Below are 24,625 nucleotides of genomic sequence, written 5' to 3' on the forward strand. Positions count from 1 at the left end.
CGTTATACTCCCTCTGCTCCCTGTGTCTATAAGTCTTTATTAACATTTTTTTTTATTGTCACAGTTTAGATGAAGAAACATTAAATATGCCATGCTTAGGTGATTTCCCCACTTACTCCTTGGCATCTTCAAACAGGAACCTAAAGGGTTAAAGTCCAAAGGTCTTCAGAGGAAAACTCTTTGGTGTCGGCTCTCTCCTCGCTGCCTGGTGGGTAGAGAAGTGTATCAGTGGGACATGCAGGAGAGAGAGGCTGCTCCTATTGTCTCTTTGTTCCTGTCAGGCATGGGTTATCGCTTTCTGTTTCTGTAAGTCATGATCTACCACCCAGTTTTCGACACATCAGAGCTGGAGGTAATCATTGCACATGTTTTTTGGGCTTTACCATGTGTCCTAATCTTTATGAAGTGACATTTACTGACATGTTGAGGTATTTACCGCACAAGTATGTCATTTACCTCACTGGTCGGTAATTTCTGCTTGCCATGCGGTAATAGCCTTTATGAATTGACATTTTTCTAAATGCTCGGTAAAATCAACTGTTTTCTGTATTACCACATGCCCAAAAAGATTTCCCCTGCAGCCCTTCAAGCATTTAACTCTTTAGGTTCCTATTTGAAAATGCTGAGGAGCAAGTGGGGAGATCACCTAAACATGGCATGTTTAATGTTTCTTGGAAGTTCATCTAAGCTGTGGCAATAAAATAAAATGTTGAGAAAGACTAAGGACTCTTTCACATCTGAGCCTGTTTTCTTCGTTTTAATGCAAAGTCCATAGACTTTCATTTCACCTTTCACATCCAGCGCTGCGTTTTGGTGCATTGCGGTTCGACACATCTGGGAGCTTTTTAATCGTCCGATGTCTGCGTTTTCCCATTATAACTACCGCCGCTAATTAGTCGCACTAAAACATCCCGCCGTCACGCCGCAGGCCATCCAAGCTGATCTGCACGCGTTCTCAGATGTGAAAGAAGCCTAATAGACAGATTCAGAGGGAGTATAACAAACATGTACATCTAAAGTGGTGTCTGGGATACCTTTTCCTATTATAATGCCGTCACTGCACGGAGAACAGCATGTAACAAAACAGACACAACTCTACACTTCTACTGTTACCAAACAGGTTTTTGTGAATTGCAGCCCATTTTTTTTCTGGTAAATTACCGAACTTCTACCGCACTGTGAAAATCTTTATGAATTAACAAACCAAAGTCTAAAATACTGAATGTGGTAGAATGCAGTATTTTAACGATCTTATTTTTTTTATCGCACAGCCCTTTATGAATCGGGACCATTGTGAGGGAAGTTTATCTCTTCCTTTGTTAGGTTATTCCTGGGCTTATTAAAGGGACTCCGAGCAGTGGAGAAACTATGGAAAGATGCATATCATTTTAAAGCTCTCTTTCTCCTCTTTCCAATGATATATAAACCGCCACCCTACGCCTTTTAGTTTTCGCTATTTTCGCGATTGAAATTGCCGCGACCGCAATTTCGATCGCGAAAATAGAGAAAACTAAGAGGCGTAGGGCAACGATTTAGGTGTCGTCAGAAAGAGGAGAAAGAGAGCTTTAAAATGATATCCATCAAGCCATAGTTATATTGTATTACACAGGACGACACTTTCCCCAGTGTCAGCAGCTCCATTATGCTGAATGCAGCTGCTGACTTTGACAAAAAGTCGCCCTGTGTAATACAATATAACTATGGCTTGATGGATATCATTTTAAAGCTCTCTTTCTCCTCTTTCTGACGACACCTACATGGTTACCCTACGCCTTTTAGTTTTCTCTATTTTCGCGATCGAAATCGCGGCCGCGGCAATTTCAATCGCGAAAATAGCGAAAACTAAAAGGCGTAGGGTGGCGGTATATATATCATTGGAAAGAGGAGAAAGAGAGCTTTAAAATGATGTGCATCTTTCCATAGTTTCTGCACTGCTCGGAGTCCCTTTAAATGTACCTTTTTTTTTCTTCAGCTCCAAGGCTATCAACCTGAGAGCTCTACTGTTACAGAGATGGACAGCATTGTTTGTAAGCAAGAAAGAGATGATATCCCAATACAAGGCCCAGATCTGAAGGTAAGTTACCCAAAATTAATAATATCAGTGCCCAAAGGAAGAATACAGAGGGGGACCAGCAGTGGTTGGTTGGTTGGTTGGATGGATGTAAGAATGTAGGGCAAAAGATAACACTGAAAATCAGTATAGCTGAAGGGGGCCATGCATCTATTGATTTGGCGGCCAAACAGCCATCCAAGTCGATAAGTAGCTCAGGTCGGTCGTATGTATCGATCAGACATGCTCGGAAATCCCAGGCCATTGTGGTCAATCGGGTGCACTGTGGTACTGGTGTGCGATTTCGTGAGTACTCAACGTGAAAAAACTTCTATCTGCTGTGTCTCCCAAATGTTGTATGTGCCCCCTGGTGCCTGTGCATTAAAATATTATACCTGTCTTGCCGTCTGCTAGTCTCCACCGTATTTCTGCATTTGGAAGTGACTAAAAGCATACACACATCCCACGTGCTATAAAGCCGGCAGCCGCATAGGGCGCCTATACAGAACTACAGTGGACACTCAGCAGAGGAAAAGTATTTTAATGCTGGGGCGCCGGGAGACACAAATAACATTGGCCTCAATTCACTAAGCTTATCTCCTGTCGTTAATAACGTTTCTAGAGTTATCACCATGGTGATGAGGCATGTCATATTCAGGAAACATTTTACCTCAGGCAAACCTAAATTTAACTCTTCTGTCTTTAAGTTAACTCGTCAATCATTAAAATAACTCCAGAGTTAAAGACAGGCTGTTTATTAACTGCGTGTGAAAATAACTACAGAGGAGGTAAATTAACTACAGAGGAGGTAACTTAAGGAATGAAGAGATAAGATACCTCTCTTACTGTGTGGTGGTACGTTTTCTCTTGCCTTATTATCTCCAGCATGATCTTATTGAATTGAGGCCATTTTAGTGGGGACGTGGCTGGCAGGGCCGGTTCTCTCATGAAGCAAGGTGAAATATTTGCATCAGGCGCAGAGATTTCAGGGGCAGCATTTTTGTACTGTGTGTACCTTCCAGAGGAGGAATGGAGTGGCTGAGGGTGAGCAGTTTTTGTGACAGACTCACAGCCAGCCAGTGTGCTATTGTGTTGAGCTGCAGCATGTCATGTGAGAACATTAAATGAAGCAGAGTAAATTGTCAGGTGCTGTGCGATTATTCCAAATCAGGGGGTGGGGGCGCATCCTCACAAGTTTGCTTCTGGCAGCAAAAAGTTTAGAACCGTCCCTGATGTGGGGGAGGCAGTGTCACCAGGCCAATTCCCAAAATATTTCATGCTGAAATTGATCGGGAATCAGCCTGCACGGTATGGTATAATCAGATTCGACCAGAGAGAGATCTGTCTCTTTGTTGAATGTGCCCATACATCGCTAGATGTATGGCCACCTTTAGACGATACTGAAAGAGTAGGGGCAAAGAGCAGAAGACGGTAATCAGTTTATTGCAGGAATTTGTGTTGTTTCTGCAATCCCCAAAAAACACAAACATTAAAAGTTCACAGTTATGAGGACTCACAGCAAATGGAATGCGTGATAGAACTAAGGAAACAAGTATGTTTGTGCATATTTAATGAGTGCTGTAAATTCCACTAATATCTGTACTATTTTTAATATTCCTAAGCTTTGTTAGTAATGAAATGCCGTTTGTTACATACTTTTAATCATTAAGATTGTTATATGCAAATTAGAGGCGTTGGGAGTCGGTGGTTGGGGTTGGAAGATTTTTGTACCGACGCTACAGCCTTGGTTGCTATGTAGGAGGGCAGAGGGCTGACAGAGCGGCACGAGAGTGATGTCACACGGCGGGTGGGGTGAGTGTAGCAAGCAATGCCCTCGGAGACGGTGCTCAGCGGAATCGATCCACCAGCCTGATTGGAGGTCGTTTTTGGCCGACTCGGCCGAGCTTCATCTAGAGTGTGTACAAGGCTTAAAGGGGCTCCTAACAATGCCCAGCCTCTTAACTGGGACTTCTTCCAGCCCCCTAAAGTCCTCCTTCTCTCTCGCCATGAATCAGTGCTCTGTCGTTCATAAGACGGGCGGCTCAAGTGTTGCCCAGTCACTGCACATGGGTGGCGCTTGCCGCACGCCTTCTCTGTTGCGCTCCCACGAACAGGAGCATTCTGCCCATGCGAAGGTAGCAATTTTTCCTTACTGTGCGAGCGCAGAGCGCTCCTATAGTGCGTTGGAGGAGGCGCATGGCACGAGGCCACGCATGAGGTGATCGGGAGCAAACACAGGGGGGGAACCAAGCAGCACAGGATGATTTTGAGGGACCAGAAAGACTTCAGGGGCTGGAAGAGGCCCCAGGTAAGTAACTGGCCAATTTCATTTTCAGTTAAAGAGGAGCTGTCAGCCATACTATCTCTGAAAAAAAACCCACATATATAGATAAATACTTGCTCTGCTTACATAACATATGTATTGCGCTGTCCATGTTTTGATTTTAGTGATTTTTCTACAGTAAAAAAAGAGAAAATCATCCTTAGCATTTCCCATTTTAACTGTGGCTATTTTGAAGCCAATTCGGATGTCATTTCCTCCCTTGGTCTCCTCTGCCTGATTTGCCCGCCCTTCACTATAGAAACTGCATTGTCTCAAAATGAGAAATATTGGCCAATCAGAGAGGAACAGAGGTGTTGGTGGAGAAAACAGGAGGGAAAGAGGCTTCAGCCAATCAGGCTGCATTAGTTAAGTCTGAGGGGAAATACAGAAGCAAAAAAGGATAACCTAGCATGCCCTGCAAGGCTGCAACTTCCTTTTTGTGTACCAAATACGAGTCAGGTAAACTGGGGAATGATCATTTATCAGCAAGAAAAGTAATAGAGATTTCAACTTTTGGATTGCCTAGTTAGCATCCTTTCTACTTATTTACCAGATAATAAACAATTTTTTTTTTTATGCCCGTCAGTTACTCTTTAAAATGTCCTTTAGGAGTTGCAGTGCATCCTTATCTATGCAGATAATTACTCATGCATAAATAGAGGTGTCACTGGGCATTATGCACTAGAGTAGGGGTGTCCATTGGGTAGATCACAATCTACCGGTACATCGCGAAGGACTTCATAGTAGAGCCCAACCACACTACATTTTCCATTCTGTATATACAATTGTGCTTCTAAATTTGTACATAGGTAGATCATTTTTACTTGCTTTTTTTTTTTTTTTTTTTTTTTTTTTTTTAACCACTTGAGGACCCACCCTTTACCCCCCCTTAAGGACCAGCGCTGTGCTGAGTGATCTGTGCTGGGTGGGCTCTGCAGCCCCCAGCACAGATCATGTAGCAGGCAGAGAGATCAGATCACCCCCCTTTTTCCCCACTAGGGGGATGATGTGCTGGGGGGGTCCGATCTCTCATGCCTGCATGTGGCTGGCGGGGGGGGCAGCTCAAAGCCCCCCTCCGCGGCGAAATTCCCCCCTCCCTCTCCTACCTGCTCCCCCCCCCGGAGATCAGGGCTGCACAGGACGCTATCCGTCCTGTGCAGCCAGTGACGGGACGTCCCCTGTCACATGGCAGCGATCCCCGGCCGCTGATTGGCCGGGGATCGCCGATCTGCCTTACGGCGCTGCTGCGCAGCAGCGCCGCAGGCTATTCACGGAGCCCCCCGCCGTGAATTGACAGGAAGCAGCCGCTCGCCCGAGTGGCTGCTTCCTGATTAATCAGCCTGCAGCTGGCGACGCAATACTGCGTCGCTGGTCCTGCAGCTGCCACTTTGCCGACGCGCGGTATGAGTGCGTGGTCGGCAAGTGGTTAAAGTAGCTCACAAGCCGAAAAAGTGTGGGCACTTCTGCACTAGAGAATATACCAAAGTATGAATTTTATGGTAGGGAAAATGAAGTAGACTTTTTTTTTTTGAAATAGTGCTGCACTACAAAATGAAATGTGATTGATTTTATATTAACTTTTTAATTTACCATAATTGAATGTAGGTTGAGAACCAGTGCATAGTGAAATGTAAAGAAGAAGAAGAGGAGACATGTTTGAATGTTAAACTGGAGGAAGAACCTATAGATATCAGCACATGTGAGTATCTAATGCTAAGCAGAATGTTGCTGTTAAAATTCTGTAAGCTGAAAGTGTACATTAACTTTGGATTTATTTATTTTTTAAAGTAAAGGATTTGTATGTTTTGCTCTGAATTCAGATTTTATACATGCTTTTACTTTGTGTCTGGGTTTATTATTTTTGGACTTGCATAACGCTAGCATCTTCCATGTTGCTTTACAATTGAGCATACACAGTACAGACAATAACAAGGCATTGGCTTACAGATAAACGTCAGCTGAGCAATGCATCATACATGAAAGTGGAAAACGTAACGCCGTACAAAGTAGTAATTGCACATAAGGGCAAAGAGCCCTTCTCAAATGAGCTTACATTCTAAGGGGTAGAGCAACAGGCAGGGGGTAGCCATGTACAAGGAGGCAGTCGGTGGCTATTTAACCTCTTTCAGACGAGCGTAGTTGAAATCTACAACCTGTTTATGTCTAACTAAGCCTGCCAGGGCGTATATTTCAAGTTCCGCACGGACCTAATGCAACCACTGGTCGTGCCTCTCTCCAGCTGTTGCAGCTCTCTCGTCCTGCTGTCCAGGGCAGTTTCTAGGCTAAAATGCATCCAGGGCAAGGGTGTAAAAATTGCTGCTCCCCAGTATAGGTTAGTTAGGTAGCTGCCCCCAGTATAGGTTAGATTAGGTAGCTGCCCCCCAGTATAAGTTAGATTAGGTAGGTGCCCCCCAGTATAGGTTAGATAGGTAGCTGCCCCCCAGTATAGGTTAGATAGGTAGCTGCCCCCAGTATAGGTTAGATTAGGTAGCTGCCCCCCAGTATAAGTTAGATTAGGTAGGTGCCCCCCATTATAGGTTAGATAGGTAGTTGCCCCACAGTATAGGTTAATTAGGTAGATGCCCCAGTATAGGTTAGATAGGTAGCTGCCTCCCAGTATAAGTTAGATAAGGTAGGAGCTCCCCAGTATGAATTAGATAGGTAGCCACCCCCCAGTATAGGTTAGATAGGTAGCTGCCCCCCAGTATAGGTTAGATAGGTCGCTGCCCCCCAGTATAGGTTAGATAGGTCGCTGCCCCCCAGTATAGGTTAGATAGGTAGCTGTCCCCCAGTATAGGTTAGGTAGGTAGGTGCCCCCCAGTATAGGTTAGATAGGTAGGTAGGTACCCCCCCATAACGGAGGCGGGAGCCGCAGCCTCGGGGAGGGCAGCCCAACCTCTCCCTCCCTTCCTCTCCCCGGGCCGCCCTCCGTGCTCCCCCCTGCGATGCAGAGTAATGCGCAGGGAAGTGCTGTAAATAGGAACTCACCTGCCAGCGTTCCATTCGCCGCTGGTCTTCTCTGCATAGACGCTGATAAACACGCTGCTTCCTGCTAAACAGGAAGCAGCGTGTGTATCAGCGTCTATGCAGAGAAGACCAGCGGCGAGTGAGCGGCTATTGGAATGCAGGCAGGTGAGTTCCTATTTACAGCGCTTCCCAGCACGTTACTCTGCATCGGAGGGGGGAGCACGGAGGGTGGCCTGGGGAAAGGGAGGGAGAGGTCGGCTGCCCTCCCTGCGGCTGCAGCTCCCCCTCCATTACAACGCCCCCTCCCAATAGCGCTCAGGGCCTAGAAATGGGCCTGCTGCTGTCGATATGCCAGCAGAACTCTTTTAGACTGTCAAGAGCCGATTTCATCAAGCACATTGGCTATATGCATAGCGCCACAACTAGCTCAGTGACGTCCCAGCTGGGCAGGAAGTGCGTCACTGGGATTCCTGTCGGTCCACGCATGCACGCCATGATGCACCGTGTTCCGATGTTTACACGACGTGTGTCGCCCTTAAACTTTCATTATCCCAAGCACCGAGCGTCAAGTGCGGTGCTTGCGGTACTGCGCTGTTGCCCTTGCATCAGCACAAATACTTCCAGCCCACCGCGAGGGACTACAATAAGTGTAATAGTCTCCTTAGACTTGCATAGCTTTTGTGGACCCTTTCGGGAAAGTAGAGTGATGCAACGCAGGTTTACCCTGCAAGTGTAAAAGTGGCCTCAAGGGGAAAAAAATCAGTCACTCCACCCATATATTCTGGCCTCTGTGTTGGGGTGGAGGAAAGGTACAGAGGTAAAAAATGAATGCCTACCCTTTGTAAACTTTATATTTATCTAGTTACTGTGCATTTGTGGTGCACTGGGTGCTACTAACAAGAAATGGAATTGTTGGCTATAAGGAACGAAATAATAATTGTTTAGTTTTGAGGCATTAAAACAAGTTTGTTGCTGTGCGTGGTCTCTCCAATTTTTTTTTCTTCAGTGCCAATATTCATTGTTTTATTGGAAGTTGTATTTGACATTTTTATATTACATTCTAATATTTTGTATTCTTTTTCTTTCTTTTTTTCTGTTTACAAAGATGGATCAAGCAACAGAAATACACCAGAAAGATGCCCTAGTCCTCTTTATTCCCAGGATTCTGCACAGGAAGAAATCAATCCTTATGCACATGTTAAGGTATCAGTAGTAGCAGATCAGTGCCTGATTATACTTGTTTACTTGTTGGGTTTCCTTTGAGGGCCGGTTCACATGGGCTTCTGCCAGTGTCAGTCATAAGCTTTTCTGCAAGCGTGAGATAATTTGTATGTGTAGTACAGCTAAGAAATAGAACATTAGTAGCACAGATATGAGTCTCATATTGTTCCCAGTACAGGAAGAGTTAAGAAACCTCAATTGTTATCAATGCAAAAGAGCTACTCTGAGCTCTCTGACCCAATTGGGTCGGCTACAGTGCTGTTTTCTGAAGCACTTATCTCAACTTGAAAATTCGCAATCCAGCGCAGGAGACTTGGGCGCAGCCGACGCCACCATATGCCTTAATAGGAATTACGGCTATAGTGGCGCACAGTGAGTAACTTCAGCGGCGTCAGAAGACAGAGCTAAAGTTACTTTTAAAACACTGTAATTTGGCCTCCAGCAAATAGCTGGAAGCCGGATTACATCATTCTCCACCACCCATGTCGACCTAGATGGGGAATAGTAATTAACGTCGCTGGGAACTTGTGCAGCAGCAGGATAAGCCATACCGGCTGTACCTGTGCCCAAGTCTACTGGCGGCAAATCCTCTTGTACTTATTTCAACCTGTCTCTTGCTGTTTCTTGTTTGTTTAAGGTTTTTCCTGCAGGAAAGTTCAAAGGATTATTAGCCCTGTTCTGTATCATAGTTTAAAATGCTGAGTGTAGTTTGTAAATTGCAAATATTAGAGAATGATGAAATGTTATAATAAAAGCTATATGAAAATAAAAATATGAGACTCTTTTCTTTGTGACTAATGTTTTATTAATCATCTGTGCTACATATAAAATTATATCAAACGTTTTTGTTCACTTTAAGGGACACATACACTATTCAATATTTTTGTCCAATTTGACATTAGATTCTCCAAAGACATTTAATTGGGCAGAAATTGTGGTTCAGAAGTTACTAGAAAAGAGATCATTCCTGTGCCCCTGGAAGAGGTATTCCAGAAGTGTTTCTTCCAGGTGAAGAAAAGCAGCAGAGACCTCAGATTTATTTTGAACCTGGAATCACTCAACCCTTACCTACAGTACAAAAAAATCAGAATGTAGAATAAATTGCCTGTGCAGGCACTGCTGCAAAGAGGAGAGTTCTTTATAACAGATTATCACTTCCTGTCTTATCCAAGAGATCAACCGTGATCCTGGACAGGCCGGGACATCAGAGTGGAGTCGGATATATCTCCACATGCTGAAATTAGTTGGTTGCCCATATTAGCAACCTCGGTTTGTGAGTATTCTTATTCACAACCAGGGCGTATTCATTGACTTACAATATTACACTATTTGGGCTCTTTTTTTTTTTTCCCTCCGTGTGCGTTTCAAAGGTGGTCCACAGCTTATATCCCAAGCGGTTCCACAGCATCGCCTTGGTAAAAAGTTTGACTGAGCTTGGGGTGGGAGAAATTAGCTAGGGGCAGTAGTCCCGAGCTCAGCTCGGGACAGCAAATTACCTGGTTTCCTGTTGTTTTCTGAGTCCCGCGCATGATTGGCGTTGTGCAGCGGGACTCCAGCATGTCTCCCCTGCTCTCCCCGGGTGCCTGTAATAGTCTCCGGCCGCCGGGATCCCTCTTCTTCTTCCAGGGACCCGGCGGCCAATCAGATGAGCGTGATGTCATGGGGAGGTGCAGGAAATTTAAAAATGTCAGTGCTGATTGGCCATAATTCTGCATTGTATTGGATACAAATGTGTCAAATACATTTGTATCCAATGCATTGTAGCCATTTGGTTCCCTGTTGTTTCTGAGCAAGTGCTGCGATCTGTGATCTGCTTTTTTTTGATTGATTACCTGTGTACCGATTTTTGCATGGATTTTGACTAATCTCTTTGCCTGCTGCCTGTACCGACCTCTGCCTGGATTACGACTATACTTTTTGCCTGCTGCCTGTACCGAACACGGCTTGGATTACTACTATTCTGTTTGCCTGCTGCATGTACCGACCTCTGCCTGGATTACGGCTATTCTCTTTGCCTGCCGCCTCTGCCTGTATTTGATTACTCTCTGCCTGTCACCTGCCCGTCACCTACTATGGGGTCAACCTCAAGGCGTCTCAAACTGGAAGCACTGATAGAGTTCCAGGACAGAGATCCTGATCTGCAGTCGCTGGTGGACTCGAGGGGACAGTGATGCACCTGGGGATCTGTCATCTGACTCGGGTAGCGAGAGTGACGGTGACTCCATCACCACCAACACTGAAGTCAGTGATGTACGGGTTTGGTGCCCAATCAACACTACTCAGGCTTCGCCACCGCCCCCATGTTTCCCTTTTACTGGGGAGCCCGGCCTGAAAATCGACTGCAAGCATAACCCCCTGGCGTACTTGCAGCTCTTTTTCAGTGACACTGTCATTGAGAAAATCTTGGTGGAAACAAACTGCTACGCCACGCAAGAACTGGCTGCTCCACAGGGGCCCTTTTCAAGGAGCAGGACGTGAGAGCTGGTCACCAAGGAGGACGTATGGCTTTTCCTCGGACTAATAATTCTGCAGGGGTGGTGGGGAAGCCCCTGCAGAAATGGTATTGGTCTACTAACAAGATCATTGCTACCCACTTCTTTTGGCGTGGTAATGTCTGAATACTGTTTTGGACTGATCATGAAATATCTGCACTTTTCAGACAACACCACCTTTGACGAGTCCATCCACCCTGCGCCAAAGCTGAAAAAAATTTGGGAGGTTTATCAGCTGGTGGTGGAAAACTTCCAAAACACTTATGTACCCCAGAGGGACATAAGTGTTGATGAAAGCCTGATGGCCTACAAGGGGAGACTATTCTGGATACAGTACATAGCATCCAAGAGGGCCCGCTTTGGAATGAAATCCTATATGCTATGGGAGTTAGCGATGGGCTATATATGAAAAAGCATTCTGTATACAGGAAAAGGGACAAAATGTAACCCCGCTTTCAACAACTAAGGACTGGCGATATCATCTGTGCTGTCTTTGTTGGAGCCTTTGCTGAACAAGAGATACTGTGTGACCACAGATAACTTTTATAGTTCCCCTGAACTTTTTGAAATATTGATCAAGAACAAAACTGATGCCTACGGCACTGTTTGGCCTAATCGGCGAGAAATGACAACCAGCTTCGCCAAATAAAAACTACAAACTGGGGACGTTGTTGCATGGCAGAAGGAAAAAATGTTGGCTCTCTGCTGGTGGGATGAGAAAGACGTGTGTGTCCTCAGCATGGTCCATGACACATCAACTGTCACCACCAGGACATGCGGAGGTAAAGTCATCGACAAGCCTCAAGTCATCCTGGACTATAACAACATGATGGGTGGGATGGACAGAGACGAAAAAGCAATGACGTTCTACCCCGCAGTCCGCAAGCAACAACAAACAATTATTAAAAAAAATGTTTTGACATCTGCTGGAACTGTCTCTTTGGAATGCGTACATCCTGTACAAACAGCGCAGTGACAGGCCAGGAACGCATGCAGACTTTACCTGGAAGGTTTGCGAATGCATATGCATGAGGTATCAGACCTCATCAGCAGACGTCAGAGTTGGGCACTGTGCATCCTACATAGTCAATCTCGAGCCCCTCACTGCCTGTCACCTTATGGAGTATATACCTCCCACTCCAAAAAAAACTGCACCAACCAGGATGTACGTTGTATGCTGCAGCAAGACTGATAGCAAAGGCAAGAAAGTCCGTAAAGAATCCCGATACTACTGCCTGGATTATAATGTCGCCCTCTGTGCCATTCCCTGTTTTAAAGTATACCAAACGAGGGAGGTGTACTAGGTATATACTGTACTGCATATACATACTGTATATATAATCTGCTGCCTTATTTGTACAGTTTTGCTATTTTTTTAGTTTATTGATAAAATTTAATTATTTCAAAAAATGTGTCTTCCAGTCTTTTATTTATATGCTGAATGTCTATCAGGCTTTATTGATATATTTTGGTGAGTTATGACTTAAGAATCGGAGGTCTAAAATTCTTAAAAAAAATGTACCACTTTTGACTCAAAATTCCAGACAGAAATGCACCGCCAGGGAGGTTAAACCTCCTACACAAATGTTATAGACTGTTTCAACCTATATATGAAAATGATGATCATTGGCACCTGTCTGATATAACTGGTTAATCATACTCCTGATTATAATCCTACAAAATTACCAGCTTTGTATGAGTGCTACAAGGTTTTTCTGTTGGTTCACTAAGTTGTTTTTTTTTTTTTTTTGTAAATTGATTTAAATATATAATTAAAATTTGTACATGTGAAAATATTCTTACATTAGAATACTTTTTTTGTAACATTTTCCTAAAGATTTACACAGTACTGTACATATTCACATTATATATTGTTACTATTTCTTCTTACCCCTGACAGATGCAACCATTGCCCACACCATAACAACTGCTGCCATCACATTACTCCCTTCACCTCATAACAAGTGCAGCCATCCTTTGTCTCCCTTTCCCCTCATAATAACTACAGTCACCACTGTCCTTTGTTCCATTCCTACCAAGCACTTGTTCCCTTTTTCTCCATCACCACCTATGGGAAGTGCTGTAATTATGTCCCACCCAGCTAATAAGCACTATCATGTTTTCACCGCTTCCTCAAACCAGGGCTGATGTCATTCCTCCCTGCCCCCAAAATAAAAACAAAATGCTGCCATCAGAGGTCTTTACTTCGTGCTTTCCCTCCCCTGAAACAATTTGAGCCATCCATCAGAGTCCTGGAGCCCTTCCACCTACTTTTTGAATCATATGCATCCCCACCAACCCAAGTTTTTCAATGAGGAACTCGTGAGTCAAGATTTTCTGGTCCTTTTCTTAGTCCCAGGTCCATACTACCAGACTTTAAAAAAAAAAAAAACTGTTTGCTACTGTATGACTTCTGTTTGTAAAAAGAAGTAGCTTGCTTTTTGTGAGTGTAACTGTAAAGCACACTCATAACGTCACTGTTCTTCATTACAAATCAACCAGTATACTTTTTTAGCTGAATGTTTTTTCAACTGCTTATTCTATTTTGGTTAGGAGGAAGACTTAAATATAGTGGTTGTGGAATCTCACCCAGTGCTCCAGGTGCAAAATGATTCTGTTAAAAATAAAGAGAAGGGAAACCCAGCAGAAATCAATACAGGTGAGTAAAAACCATTGAATACATAAAGGATCTGCTGTTCTCCTAATTCAGTTACTCTCCCACTTCCACTGACATTTTGATATATAATGATACAATTAGGTTAATAGTTGAATGGCCCCTCCAGGTTGAAAGGGCCCCTACTCTAGCCACAAGAGTCAAGTCAGCAAGCAAAGAAACAAAACATGTTTCATGATCTCAAACTGGAAATTCATGCTGAGGCCGGTCTGGTTCAGCCATTCTAGGGAACACCTGCATGCGCATAAAGCAACAAAATGCACTATTTACACCATTTCATAAATGGGCTGCACTGGCACAGGAACAGGAGAGCTACAGCATGCAGCCAGACCACAAAGGCTGCTGAAATATGCACACAAGAATAGGAAGCTAAGCTTATCCTATTGAGGGCTCAGAATCCAAGTGGAAAAGGAGCTGCTGAGAGGATTGGGCAAATTACAAACAAACTCAAAACAATCTGAAACTCTAGTAATGATAAAAAACATCTTGCATAAAATTTGCACGGGTGGATTAAAGAAAATCTGTAAGGGGAAAAAAGGGCCCCTGGAGGAGTACTTACCTTGGAAAGGGGAAGCCTCTGGATCCTAACAAGGCTTCTCCCTTCCTCCTCCCTTGCTTTGCTAGGACCCCCCCCCCCCCCCCAATCACGGCGAGGTAAATATTTACCTACCGCAATCCTACACAGGCACACTAGCTGCTCTTTATTCGGGTTAAGGCGGAAATAGCCAAACCCAATCGATCCACTCTACTGCGCAGGCACGAGTCCTTTTGCGCCTGCGCAGTAGAGTGAACACGATCGGGCTTGGCTATTTACGCCTAGCCCAAACGAAGAGCCACTACTGCACCTGCGCTGGATTTCAGCGAGGTAAATATATCAAGCCTTGTCAAGCTCGGGGGAGCTAGCGCTGTGTTCCCTGAAGCTACAGGAGAGAGGGAAGCCTTATTAGGACCCTGATGCTTCCCCCCTCCCGAGGTAAGTATACCCCAGAAGGTTTTTGTTTTTTTATATTACAGAGTCTCTTTAAAGCAGTAGGATCAGCCATACTATGCCAGGGAAAAAAAACACATATATAAGTAGATAAATACTTGATCTACTTGCATAACACATGTATTATACTGTCCACATTTTGATTTCAGTGAATGTTATATAGTAAATGACGAGAATTCTGTTCCTGGTGGGGGCCATGTCTTTTGCCCACAGTTAAGGCTAACTCGTGATGTCATTTCTGCCCTTTACTTTTTTTCTTGTCTCCTCCAATCGCTGAGTCACCTCAGCCTTGCTTGTAAACACAAGTGAGTAGGGGATTAGATTTCAGATAAGCAGCTGGCAGGGAAATAAAGGGAAGAGGAGGAATAGATTATAGATAAAAACAACCCCCAGCATGCAATTCTTTGGCACGACTACTAAAGGTCCAGTGTTCCTTAAGTATGTGATAACTCCAAATCATAACAGCAGAAAAAGTTTTGAAAGTTTTTAATGCAGGATGAGCATCTTTATCACTTAATACACTCAGACCAGTTGCTGTTGAAATTTGATTTTTATGGTGACGATACTGCTTTAAATTCATTTTTGTCTTCAGAAATCTATACACCACACCCCATAATGACAACCTGAGAAAAAGTTTACTTGAGGTTTTAGACCCTAAAATCAGGAAAGAATCATACCGCCAAGGGAGTTAAACAAATGAGATGGCACATTTGACACTTCCTGGTGGATTGTTTTTTGTAGTAAATATCCAACAACAATCTCTGCCTAGTGACCAAAAAGATACTGTGGTAATCATTTTGCAGATACTGGCATGCCTCGAACAATAACAGCATTCAAGATGAGAAATATTAATGTCCAAGAGCTGATCCGAGCTGTAGAGGAACACCCAGAGCTATATGACAGTTCCTTAGCCTCCTACAGTGACTGCTATAAGAAGAAAGAGGCATGGGTGGATGTAACTCGACGAGTGACCCCACATTGGCAGTCTATGTCAAAGAAGGAGAGGGAGCTGCAAGGTATTTAATGTGTGGTAAAACCAATATCTATTGTTCTGTAATTGCCCTTAAAGTGGAATATAACCCTGCATTTCAACTTTGCTCTAAAACATTATTTACAGTATATTATATGCAACCAGCATTTTTTTTTTACTAGACCAGCATTGGAAGGGTTACACAGGGCTTTAAAGTTCCTGGAGATTTCTGCAGACGCATCCGAAGCTGAAATAGATACATTTTGTTTACATAAATGTATCTAAGTGTTGAATGTGACTCACTCTCTCTCACTGAGAAGGAGCTTGGAGGACAGCCAAAGAGTGTGTAACATTTATCAATAGATACATCTAACTAAATAGAATGTAAAAATCTGAACTTCTGCATATCTCTCCACGGAACTTGAAACCTCTGTGTTTAACCCTTCCAATGCTGGTCTAGTAAAAAAAAAATGCTTTTTGCATATAATATGCTGTAAATAATGTTTTAGAGCAAAGTTGAAATGCAGGGTTATATTCCGCTTTAAAGGGAGCCTGAAATGATCAGATGACGTGCCCTGATAGTAGTATGTTATACCTATAGTTCCCTTTGGTCATTTATATACTGTATTCTAATTTTTTAACAGTAGGTGGCAACCTGTTGACATAGCATAGCCAATGCCTTGAATATATAGCTACAAATGTGTTGACTAATTATTATTATTATTATTATTGATTTATAAAGTGCCAACATATTCCATGGCGCTGTACAAAGTAAGAAACAAACATGGGTACATAATACAGACAATGGTGTACACTAATATACAAGATACATAACTAGTGACAAAATACAAAAAATGATACAGCATACAGAATACAAAATACAGAAGTGGCAATGACAGTGATAAAAGTAACATGATGAATAAAATGTATAATGATTTCCAAGACACAAAAGGGGGAGAGAGCCCTGCCCTTGTAGCTTACATTTGTGATTAATGTTTACTCATAAGCTGGGCTACCTCCTGTGGCCTTTCTTCCTTCCCTGTGGGGAGTTCTGGTTGTGGAGCCACCATCCTATCACATGAGCTTGGCTCTGTACGGACTTGAAGGGAGAGGATGGGGATGTTAACGTTATGCCCTTCACCCCAATAGACCACGAGTAGTGGGGAGGTGGCAATGACGCTGCCTCCCCACAGGTATCTCAGATTCCCATCTGGTCAGCTGCAGCAGAGTGTGGCATGACCATGATGATGAAGTTCAGCACTGGGGATCTGATTGGCTCGTGGTGCTTGAGTTATGTAGGCGAGCGCCCTCCTCCACTTCCAATACTCCTTGATGGAAGGAGATTCACTGAGTGGTATGTCTTCCGTACATGTGTTCATATATAGTTACGAACGAGATAAACAGAGGAACACCAAAAGCCCCAATAGTGTAGTATGTATTGACAAAGGGGATAATGACAAAGAGTAATAGTTGTTATACTCACAAGCATGGGTCACCAATAGGCAACCACTGTAAAGGCAGGTGGGGAGATTATCCTCAGGCAATAAAAAAAGGAGTTACAGCATCTAGCAAAACAAACACTCGGCACCTCTGTGAGGTGCTAGATGCTGTAACTCCTTTTTCTATTGCCTGAGGAAGCGGGCACTGACCCGTGAAACGCGTTGCTTTGTTTTATCTGGAGTTCGTTAATAAATAGACTGAATGTACAGTCGTGTTGTGTCTGCTTGGAGGAGGTAAGTCCACCACTGCCTCCTCTAATTACCAAATTTTTGGCTTTTAAACTCCTTTAAAACCCCTTTTATCCTTTTGCGCCTCTGTTCTCTCCTATATAATATATAGTTACGAGTTTCCCATCAGAACTGCAAAGCTGGAACAGAGGGGATTGATCGCCATGTGATGTGTACATTTTCCATGAGGTATTGATATATAAGAATTTAAAGAGAACCAGAGGCGGCCTTTTTCAAATCTTAATAGGACACAGGGGCATGTTGCATGTCCTGTGCACAATGACATGCCTCTGTGCCACTGTGCTGGGTCGCGGCTTAGCTTCCAATTGGAGGAAGCTAGCGGAGGAGGGGAGCGACGGGGGGTATAGTTTGTACATGACAATTTTGTTTGTATTTATGAAACGTAACGCAAGTCATTTGCAAGTAGGCGACTCTCTATATCACTATAATATAAATGCGTCAGTGCATAAATAATAATCCAGCTTTATGTGAGCAACAAAGATTTCCTACAGTCCATCAACACTGAATATGCTAATCATTCCTCTATTTCCTTGAACAAAACACACATCCAGAACCGCTGATGTACAGCATGCCTACAACCAATTACAATCATTTTCCAGAGCCAAACTAATCTAAAATGCATACAGCTGTTTCTGACTTGTTGGTTCAAATTAGTGCGAGGATTAATATGACTTTGAGGTGGGACTTGAAAAATCAAGTGCTATAGAGTACCCAGAAAGTTCATCATACTACAGGACCACTAAGAATTTGTAAGGGGCTAAAAAGAACCTGAAAGCCCCCTTACTAAAAGCAATGCTAAATATAAATGTATCTTCATAAAACAGAAGGAATTATTGCTCAACATGAACAGTATACTCTATAAGGGCTCAAACCCACTAGCAGCCTTTTTTAAGCGCTGGTGATTTGAAAAAGCATTTGCTAATGCAATGCTATGAGGTTTTTTTTTTATAAAATCACATCGCTCAAGTGGGATCATACCCACAGCATTACATTAGCAAGAGCTTTTCAAATCACAAAGCACTCAGAAAAGCGTTCCGAGTGCGTTCCAGGCCTGACACATTTATGTCTGACTTTGAGAGACATCAGTGGATAATTTTACTTGTTCAGTAGTGATTTTTCTCTTGCTCACAAAGATAAATACTGAAATTGCAAATACATTCTGTTTTAAGAATAAAAAAATATATTTAGCATACCTTTTTAGTAAAGAGTCTTATTTTACTTTTGGCGTAGTATGGATACAGAGGCTCCAAAAGGATAAAAGTACGGTATCTAAAAAGTTTAAAACATAAGGAGGCAGTGGTGGACTTACCTCCTCCAAGCAGACACAAAAATTGCCAATGTGTTTGTCAAATACGAGTTTATTTACATACTGGGGACAATGCAACGTGTTTCCCAGGTTTGATCCTGCTTCGTCAGGCAATAACAACGGAGCAATAGCATATGTGATCAGTAGAAGAGCCAGGCACCTCAGAGTTGCATTGTACCCCGGAGTACAGTATGTAAATAAACCTGTTGTATTTGACAAACACATTGGCAATTTTTGTGTCTGCTTGGAGGAGGTAAGTCCACCACTGCCTCCTCATGTTTTAAACTTTTTAGATAATTTTAACCTTTTTACGCCTTTGTATCCATACTACCCTATATCAAGTCTCCACCTGGTGGAGGGGTGTTACGCCCTTTTTTCCCTCATCTACGGAGTGTGACTTCTTAATCCTGAGTGGGGTCAGGTCTAATCTCCCCACCTGTCTATACAGTGGTTGCCTTTGAGGCAAACCTGCTTTTTGAGTATAACTTATTACTCTATCATACTTCATTTCAACTACCAATACATACTACACTGTATTTGACCCTTGGTGTCCCTACTCTGTATTTTATTTTTCTTTTGGTCCCATACAAAATCTAAGTGGTTCTGAACTCTGAATGAAGTCTGTACTTTGTGTCACTAGGCAGTAGAAGAAGTTTGGTCTTGTATGTATTGGTGGAATTTTTTATTTTCTCGCTTTTTCTTTTTTTTTCTTTTAAGAACGACAGCTGAAGATTCGGTGGAAGAGTCTCCGTGACCGGTTCAAGAGGGATCTTAATGCCCTGGGAAGCCAGAGAAGTGGATCTGCTGGTAAAAAAGTGAAAATTCACCGGTTCTTTGAAAAACTACAGTTCCTCAAGGTCACAATGCAAACTCGAAAGTGAGTACAGTTTTACAAGTGTTTTGACAGATTTTATACCATGACCAAGGGTGTAGGGATCAGGGGGCTTTCCCAGGGTCTCCAAGAGGCCCTCGGTGGACCCCCTATCAAGATGACACCCACATTCTATGGGCCCCATAGCAGCTGCTCTTGCTGCTATGGGGCCCATAGTATGTGGGTGTCATCTTGATAGGGGGTCCACTGCGGGCCTCTTGGAGACCCGGGGAAAACCCCATGCTGTGCCTAGGGCGCTTGAGTACAAAGGGTGATGGCGAACAGGCAGGGAATGTGCCAAAGATTCCTAGCCATTGGTCTTCCGACAGGTCCCCTGGCCACGCATAATGCCGCTATTTTTATTAACTGTAGATTGCCCAATCCTACTGAGTGCCGGGGATAATGAGGTGGCTTCAGTGCAGCGGTCGCATCACCGCAGCTGACACGCTATATGTCTGCCACGAACAGAATGCCGATCTCCTCCACCCCAGTTCCCGCATGTCAGTGGATGCAGAGATTCCGGTGGAGACACGCAGCTGACGTCATACGTCAGTTTTGAGAGATCTCGCAGCGCTGCTGCTGGTAATAGGAAGTTAGAAACCCCAGGACACGTGGCAGGCACAGAGTGAGATCTCTCCCTCTACCGTCGTGCACGGGATGGGACCAAGGAGAAGAGAAGGAGGGTGGGCCAGTGTGCAACAGTGAGAGACCTGGTAAGCAGGTAACCAGTGTTATGCTAACTACCACCCCACTCCACTCAGCACATCCCTCTTTCCCTATCCAGCATGTCCCTCCCTCAACACTCAGCAGTACCCAGAACGTCCCTCCTTCCGCATCCAGTGCACCACTCCTTCTTCACCCTCCCCACCCCGTGTCTCCCTCCTTTCCCACAAAGCGCGTCCCTCTTTCCCCACCCAGCATGTCCCTCCTTTCCCATGCAGCGCGTTCCTCCTTCCCCACCCAGCAGCATCCAGAGCATCCCTTCTTCCCCACCCAGCAACATCCAGAGCGTCCCTCCTTCCTCCCCTTCCCCATCCAGGGCGTCCGTCCTTCCCCATGCAGCGCGTTACTCCTTCCCCACCCAGCCGCATCCAGCGTGTCCCTCCTTCCACACCTTCCCCACCCAGTGCGTCCCTCCTTCTCCACACAGCGTGTCCCTCCTTCCCCACCCAGCAACATCCAGCACGTCCCTCCTTCCTCACCTTCCCCACCCAGCGCGTCCCTCCTTCTCCACACAGCGCGTCCCTCTTCCCCCACCCAGCAGAATCCAGTGCTTTCCTCACCTTCCCCACCCAGCAGCATCAAACAAACGGGCTATCTAATACTCGAGGCACCTCTGGCTACCTAAAACTGGTGCAGGGTGTGGGGACAAAAAGGTGCCTAATAATCCATGATTTCTAGCTACGCCCCTGAGCTTGACACACCTATTTCTGACTTTTGTTTTCTGTCAGAACACCTGGAAATGTAAAGGAAGAAAGTGAGGAAAGCCTTCCCATCTCTGTGGAAGAGGCTCCTGCTGAGGAGGAGGCAGAGGTAGAACTTTCCCAGCAAGCCGAGTCTTCAGCCAGTGTCCCTGTCTCCCCTCAGGAGAGGATCTCACGGCCATCTCCACCACAGCGTGGAAAGAAAGTGACAAAGAAAAAAGGCGGTTTTCCTGACCCTCTCTCAACAGAAGTTATGTCCGTCCTGGGGGAGATGAGAGAACAGCTGCGAGAAGCCCGTGAACGTGAGCCACTCCGACCAGAAGACAGCATTTCCAGCTTCTTAGTATCACTAGGTGATGACATGAGGCGCATTCCACCAGATCGACTACCTCATGCCAAATTCAATTTAATGCAAGTGGTTCATCAATCTATATATGGCCCAACCACATTGCCTGCATCGCCATTCCCTACAACATATCCTTGCAACTCATCCTTGTTTCCTTCCAGTTCACTGATCACAGATATACACACTCCAAATGATTCATGCACTCCAACACCACCACCCATACATACGCAGCATTCATAGACATACCCTTCTCACACCAACTGCTAGTTGTGTTTCCAGAACTTACAGGTTTTGACTCAGACCCAACTCTCATCCTCCTCTACGATTTGCTTTGTAAAATTGTAAATAAAACATTTGTTTTAAGTTATTTTTTTCTTTAATCTGTTTACCAAGAAAGGGTGGAAAATAAAAATAAAATAAAAAGACTTTCTGTGTGTGTTTATGAAGAATTAATTTGAGTTCAACGTAAACTGTAACGAGAGGGATATGGAAGCTGCCATATTTATTTCTTTTAAGCAATACCAGTTGCCTGGCTATCCTGCTGATCCTCTGCCTCTAAATCTTTTAGCTCTAGACCCTGAACAAGCATGCAGCAGATCAGGTGTTTCTGACAATATTGTCAGTTCTGACAGGATTATTTCTGGTGTGATTCAGGCACTACTGCAGCCAAATAGATATGCAGGGCTGCCAGGCAACTGTTATTGTTTACAAGGAAATAAATATGGCAGCCTCCATATCTTTCTTGTTACAGTTACAGTTTAATTATAGTAGACAGAAATATATACAGAGGGAGTCGACCTCTGTGCCCAGTGAGTTTATTTTTCCACCTGTGGAAACCATGCTGGTTGTTTGTAACTTGGTTTCTGTGAGCACCTAATCCCAACCTGATATCTCCACCTAAGAAAGTCTATTTGCATATCAACTTTACACACCCCAAATTATTGTAAAAACAAATGATTCATGATTCCCTCATGCTCCTCCCACAACAGTGTGTAAGTGTGTGCATAGGAACGTTGCAAAGTACAGACATACTAACATAACACTATAAACAAGAAAAACAAAAAAAGGGCAACTGTAAGGTGGAAATGAACTCACCACCAGTGTGAACCTGATGGCAGGTTTGTCAGAGAAAACTCAGTCCTCAGAGGGGAAAAAGTCCTGCAGCCAAAAGAAATCCAGATGAAAAGGTGAAATCCTTCCCACTCAGTGACATTTGTCCCAGGCCTAATTAAAATTCAGCCTTGGATAAACAGCCTTGAGGGTAATGACATCACATGCAGGTCCTTCCTGGTGTGCATAATAGAGCTGCTAATGATATTTCATGCCTGATATCTCAGCACTCATACCTCCTATGTACTCCACATGTTGAGGGTAGGGAGGGGACCCCAGTGCTAAATTGCAGCCCTCCAGCTCCACTGGTTCACAAGATACCCTTATTTATTATTTATTTATTGTATTTATAAAGCGCCAACATATTACGCAGCGCTGATACCCTTGATATATCCTATCTCAGGAATAGATGTGGCGAACGGTTCGCCGGGCGAACATCTCTGGGGGGCTTACTACTTCCGGGTCGCTCTGACCCGGAGTAGTACGCCTGCGCTGCCCGGGGGATCGCGTCCTAGATCGCGCTCCAGTTGCCCGGCACTCTCTGCGCATGAGCGTGATGACGTCATGCACATGCGCAGAAAGTGCCCGGCAACAGGAGCGCGATCTAGGACGCGCTCCGCCGGGCAGCGCAGGTGTACTACTCCGGGTCAGAGCGACCCGGAAGTAGTAAACCCCCCAGGAATTCAGAGATGTTCGCCGGCGAACGGTTCGGGAACCGTTCGCCACATCTCTACTCAGGAACCAGCATGACTGGGGGCTGGAGTGTGAAGAAGGGATGAGTGCTAAGATATCGGGCCTTAAATGTCAGCACCATAATCTAATGCTGTAGAAAATGTGATCAGACACAGCTCCAGCATCATAGCCTAGTGGAGAGCAGAGAAATAGCAGCAGCACAGGATCAGACACAGTCCCGACATAGCAGCATAGTAGAAAGCAAAGAAATGGCAGAAAATAACTGAAAGCCAGTATGTTTCACACTGAAAATTGCGGCAATGGCACTTGCGATTCTCATTCAGAGAACAAGAATTGCTCCCTGAATGAGAATGGCAAATGAAATTGTGGCATAATAACGGGGTTTGCTGCAATTTTCAGTGTGAAACAGGGCCCTAAATAATTTGACTAAGCTTGGGTATCTCTAATAGAAAAAAGGGGCTTGTCTTCAACTAAAAGAATAAAACAAAAATCCTCTAGCTCTGCATACCAGTAGTAAACACGATTCTTCCCATGCTGCATGAGGTGTTTCTACACCACATTGACAGAGTAAGACAATTATTTTCTCTCTTTTGATTATCTCTTCTTCTCCTCGTAACACACTCTTTTCCTTTGTTTTGTAAAAAAAAAAAATCCTCTCCTTACAATTGCTCTTTAACCTTTTCGGGACCGGACACCTACCCCCCCCTTAAGGACCAGGCATTTTGCGCGGGAAGGGGGTGCGCACGTTTGGGGGGGTCAGGCGGCCGGATCCCGTGTGTGGCTGCCTGGCATTGTGTCCCTCCTTGGTGGCCTGGGCCCCCCCTTCTGCCAGCAGCCTTCACTTACCTTCCAGGCTCCAGCGATGAGCCGCACGGGACCCTCTTCTCCGGCCGGCATCTCCGTTCTGTCTGACGAGCAGTTCCGGGTCGCGGCTTGATGACGTCATCAAGCCGGGACCCGGCGCTGACGTCAGATGAAGCGGAGATGCCGGCCAGAGCGGAGGGGGGCGCCGATCGTCGCTGGAACGGCAGGGAGGTGAGTGGATCCTCTTCTTTCCCCCCCTGCCGCCGCAGCTGTCAAACAGATCACTACGATCCGACGGTGATCGTGTGATCAGCAGCCATACGCGATGGCTGCTGATCACTCGGGGGAGATGTCGGGTGTCATATGACAGCTTAATCTCCCCCTCCGGGTGCGCACGATCGCGTCGGGAGCGGAAATTGCGGGCCGGCGTAGATCCTACGCCGCATCAGGCTAGAACAGCCACAAGTGCGGCGTAGGATCTCATGCACATGGTCCCGAAAAGGTTAAAGAGACTAAGGCTCAACACACACCATACAATCTTGATTGTTCAATCTTACCACTTTCATGTAGTATAAGAGCTTATCCAATCAATCATTCAAGGTATTTTCAATCTGTTGGCTCTTATACTACATAGATTT

The 24,625-nt window shown here is 44.7% G+C and overlaps 2 protein-coding genes across 5 annotated transcripts in view; one reads left to right on the forward strand and one right to left on the reverse strand.

Annotated features, from left to right (window-relative positions):
- LOC137534138 (uncharacterized) overlaps positions 1-21,806 on the forward strand; it is a 37,255-nt gene extending 15,449 nt beyond the window's left edge. For 2 of the 3 annotated variants that reach the window (XM_068255515.1, XM_068255514.1), the window contains 7 exons: positions 1,973-2,074; positions 5,979-6,072; positions 8,446-8,543; positions 13,607-13,712; positions 15,519-15,731; positions 19,457-19,616; positions 21,062-21,806. In XM_068255515.1, the coding sequence (XP_068111616.1) occupies positions 2,012-2,074; positions 5,979-6,072; positions 8,446-8,543; positions 13,607-13,712; positions 15,519-15,731; positions 19,457-19,616; positions 21,062-21,620 (1,293 nt within the window). In that variant the 5' untranslated portion in view covers positions 1,973-2,011 and the 3' untranslated portion in view covers positions 21,621-21,806. The remainder of the gene's footprint in view (positions 1-1,972; positions 2,075-5,978; positions 6,073-8,445; positions 8,544-13,606; positions 13,713-15,518; positions 15,732-19,456; positions 19,617-21,061) is intronic. The other variant, XM_068255516.1, reaches the window with a different exon arrangement.
- The window catches only part of LOC137534139 (transmembrane protein 17A-like), a 50,316-nt gene that overhangs the window by 25,137 nt on the left and 554 nt on the right, over positions 1-24,625 (reverse strand). For both annotated transcript variants that reach the window (XM_068255517.1, XM_068255518.1), the window contains exon 2: positions 22,476-22,538. The gene's annotated coding sequence lies outside the window, so the exon portion shown is untranslated. The remainder of the gene's footprint in view (positions 1-22,475; positions 22,539-24,625) is intronic.

Source organism: Hyperolius riggenbachi, chromosome 10 (assembly GCF_040937935.1).
Source record: "Hyperolius riggenbachi isolate aHypRig1 chromosome 10, aHypRig1.pri, whole genome shotgun sequence".
NCBI lineage: Eukaryota > Metazoa > Chordata > Amphibia > Anura > Hyperoliidae > Hyperolius > Hyperolius riggenbachi.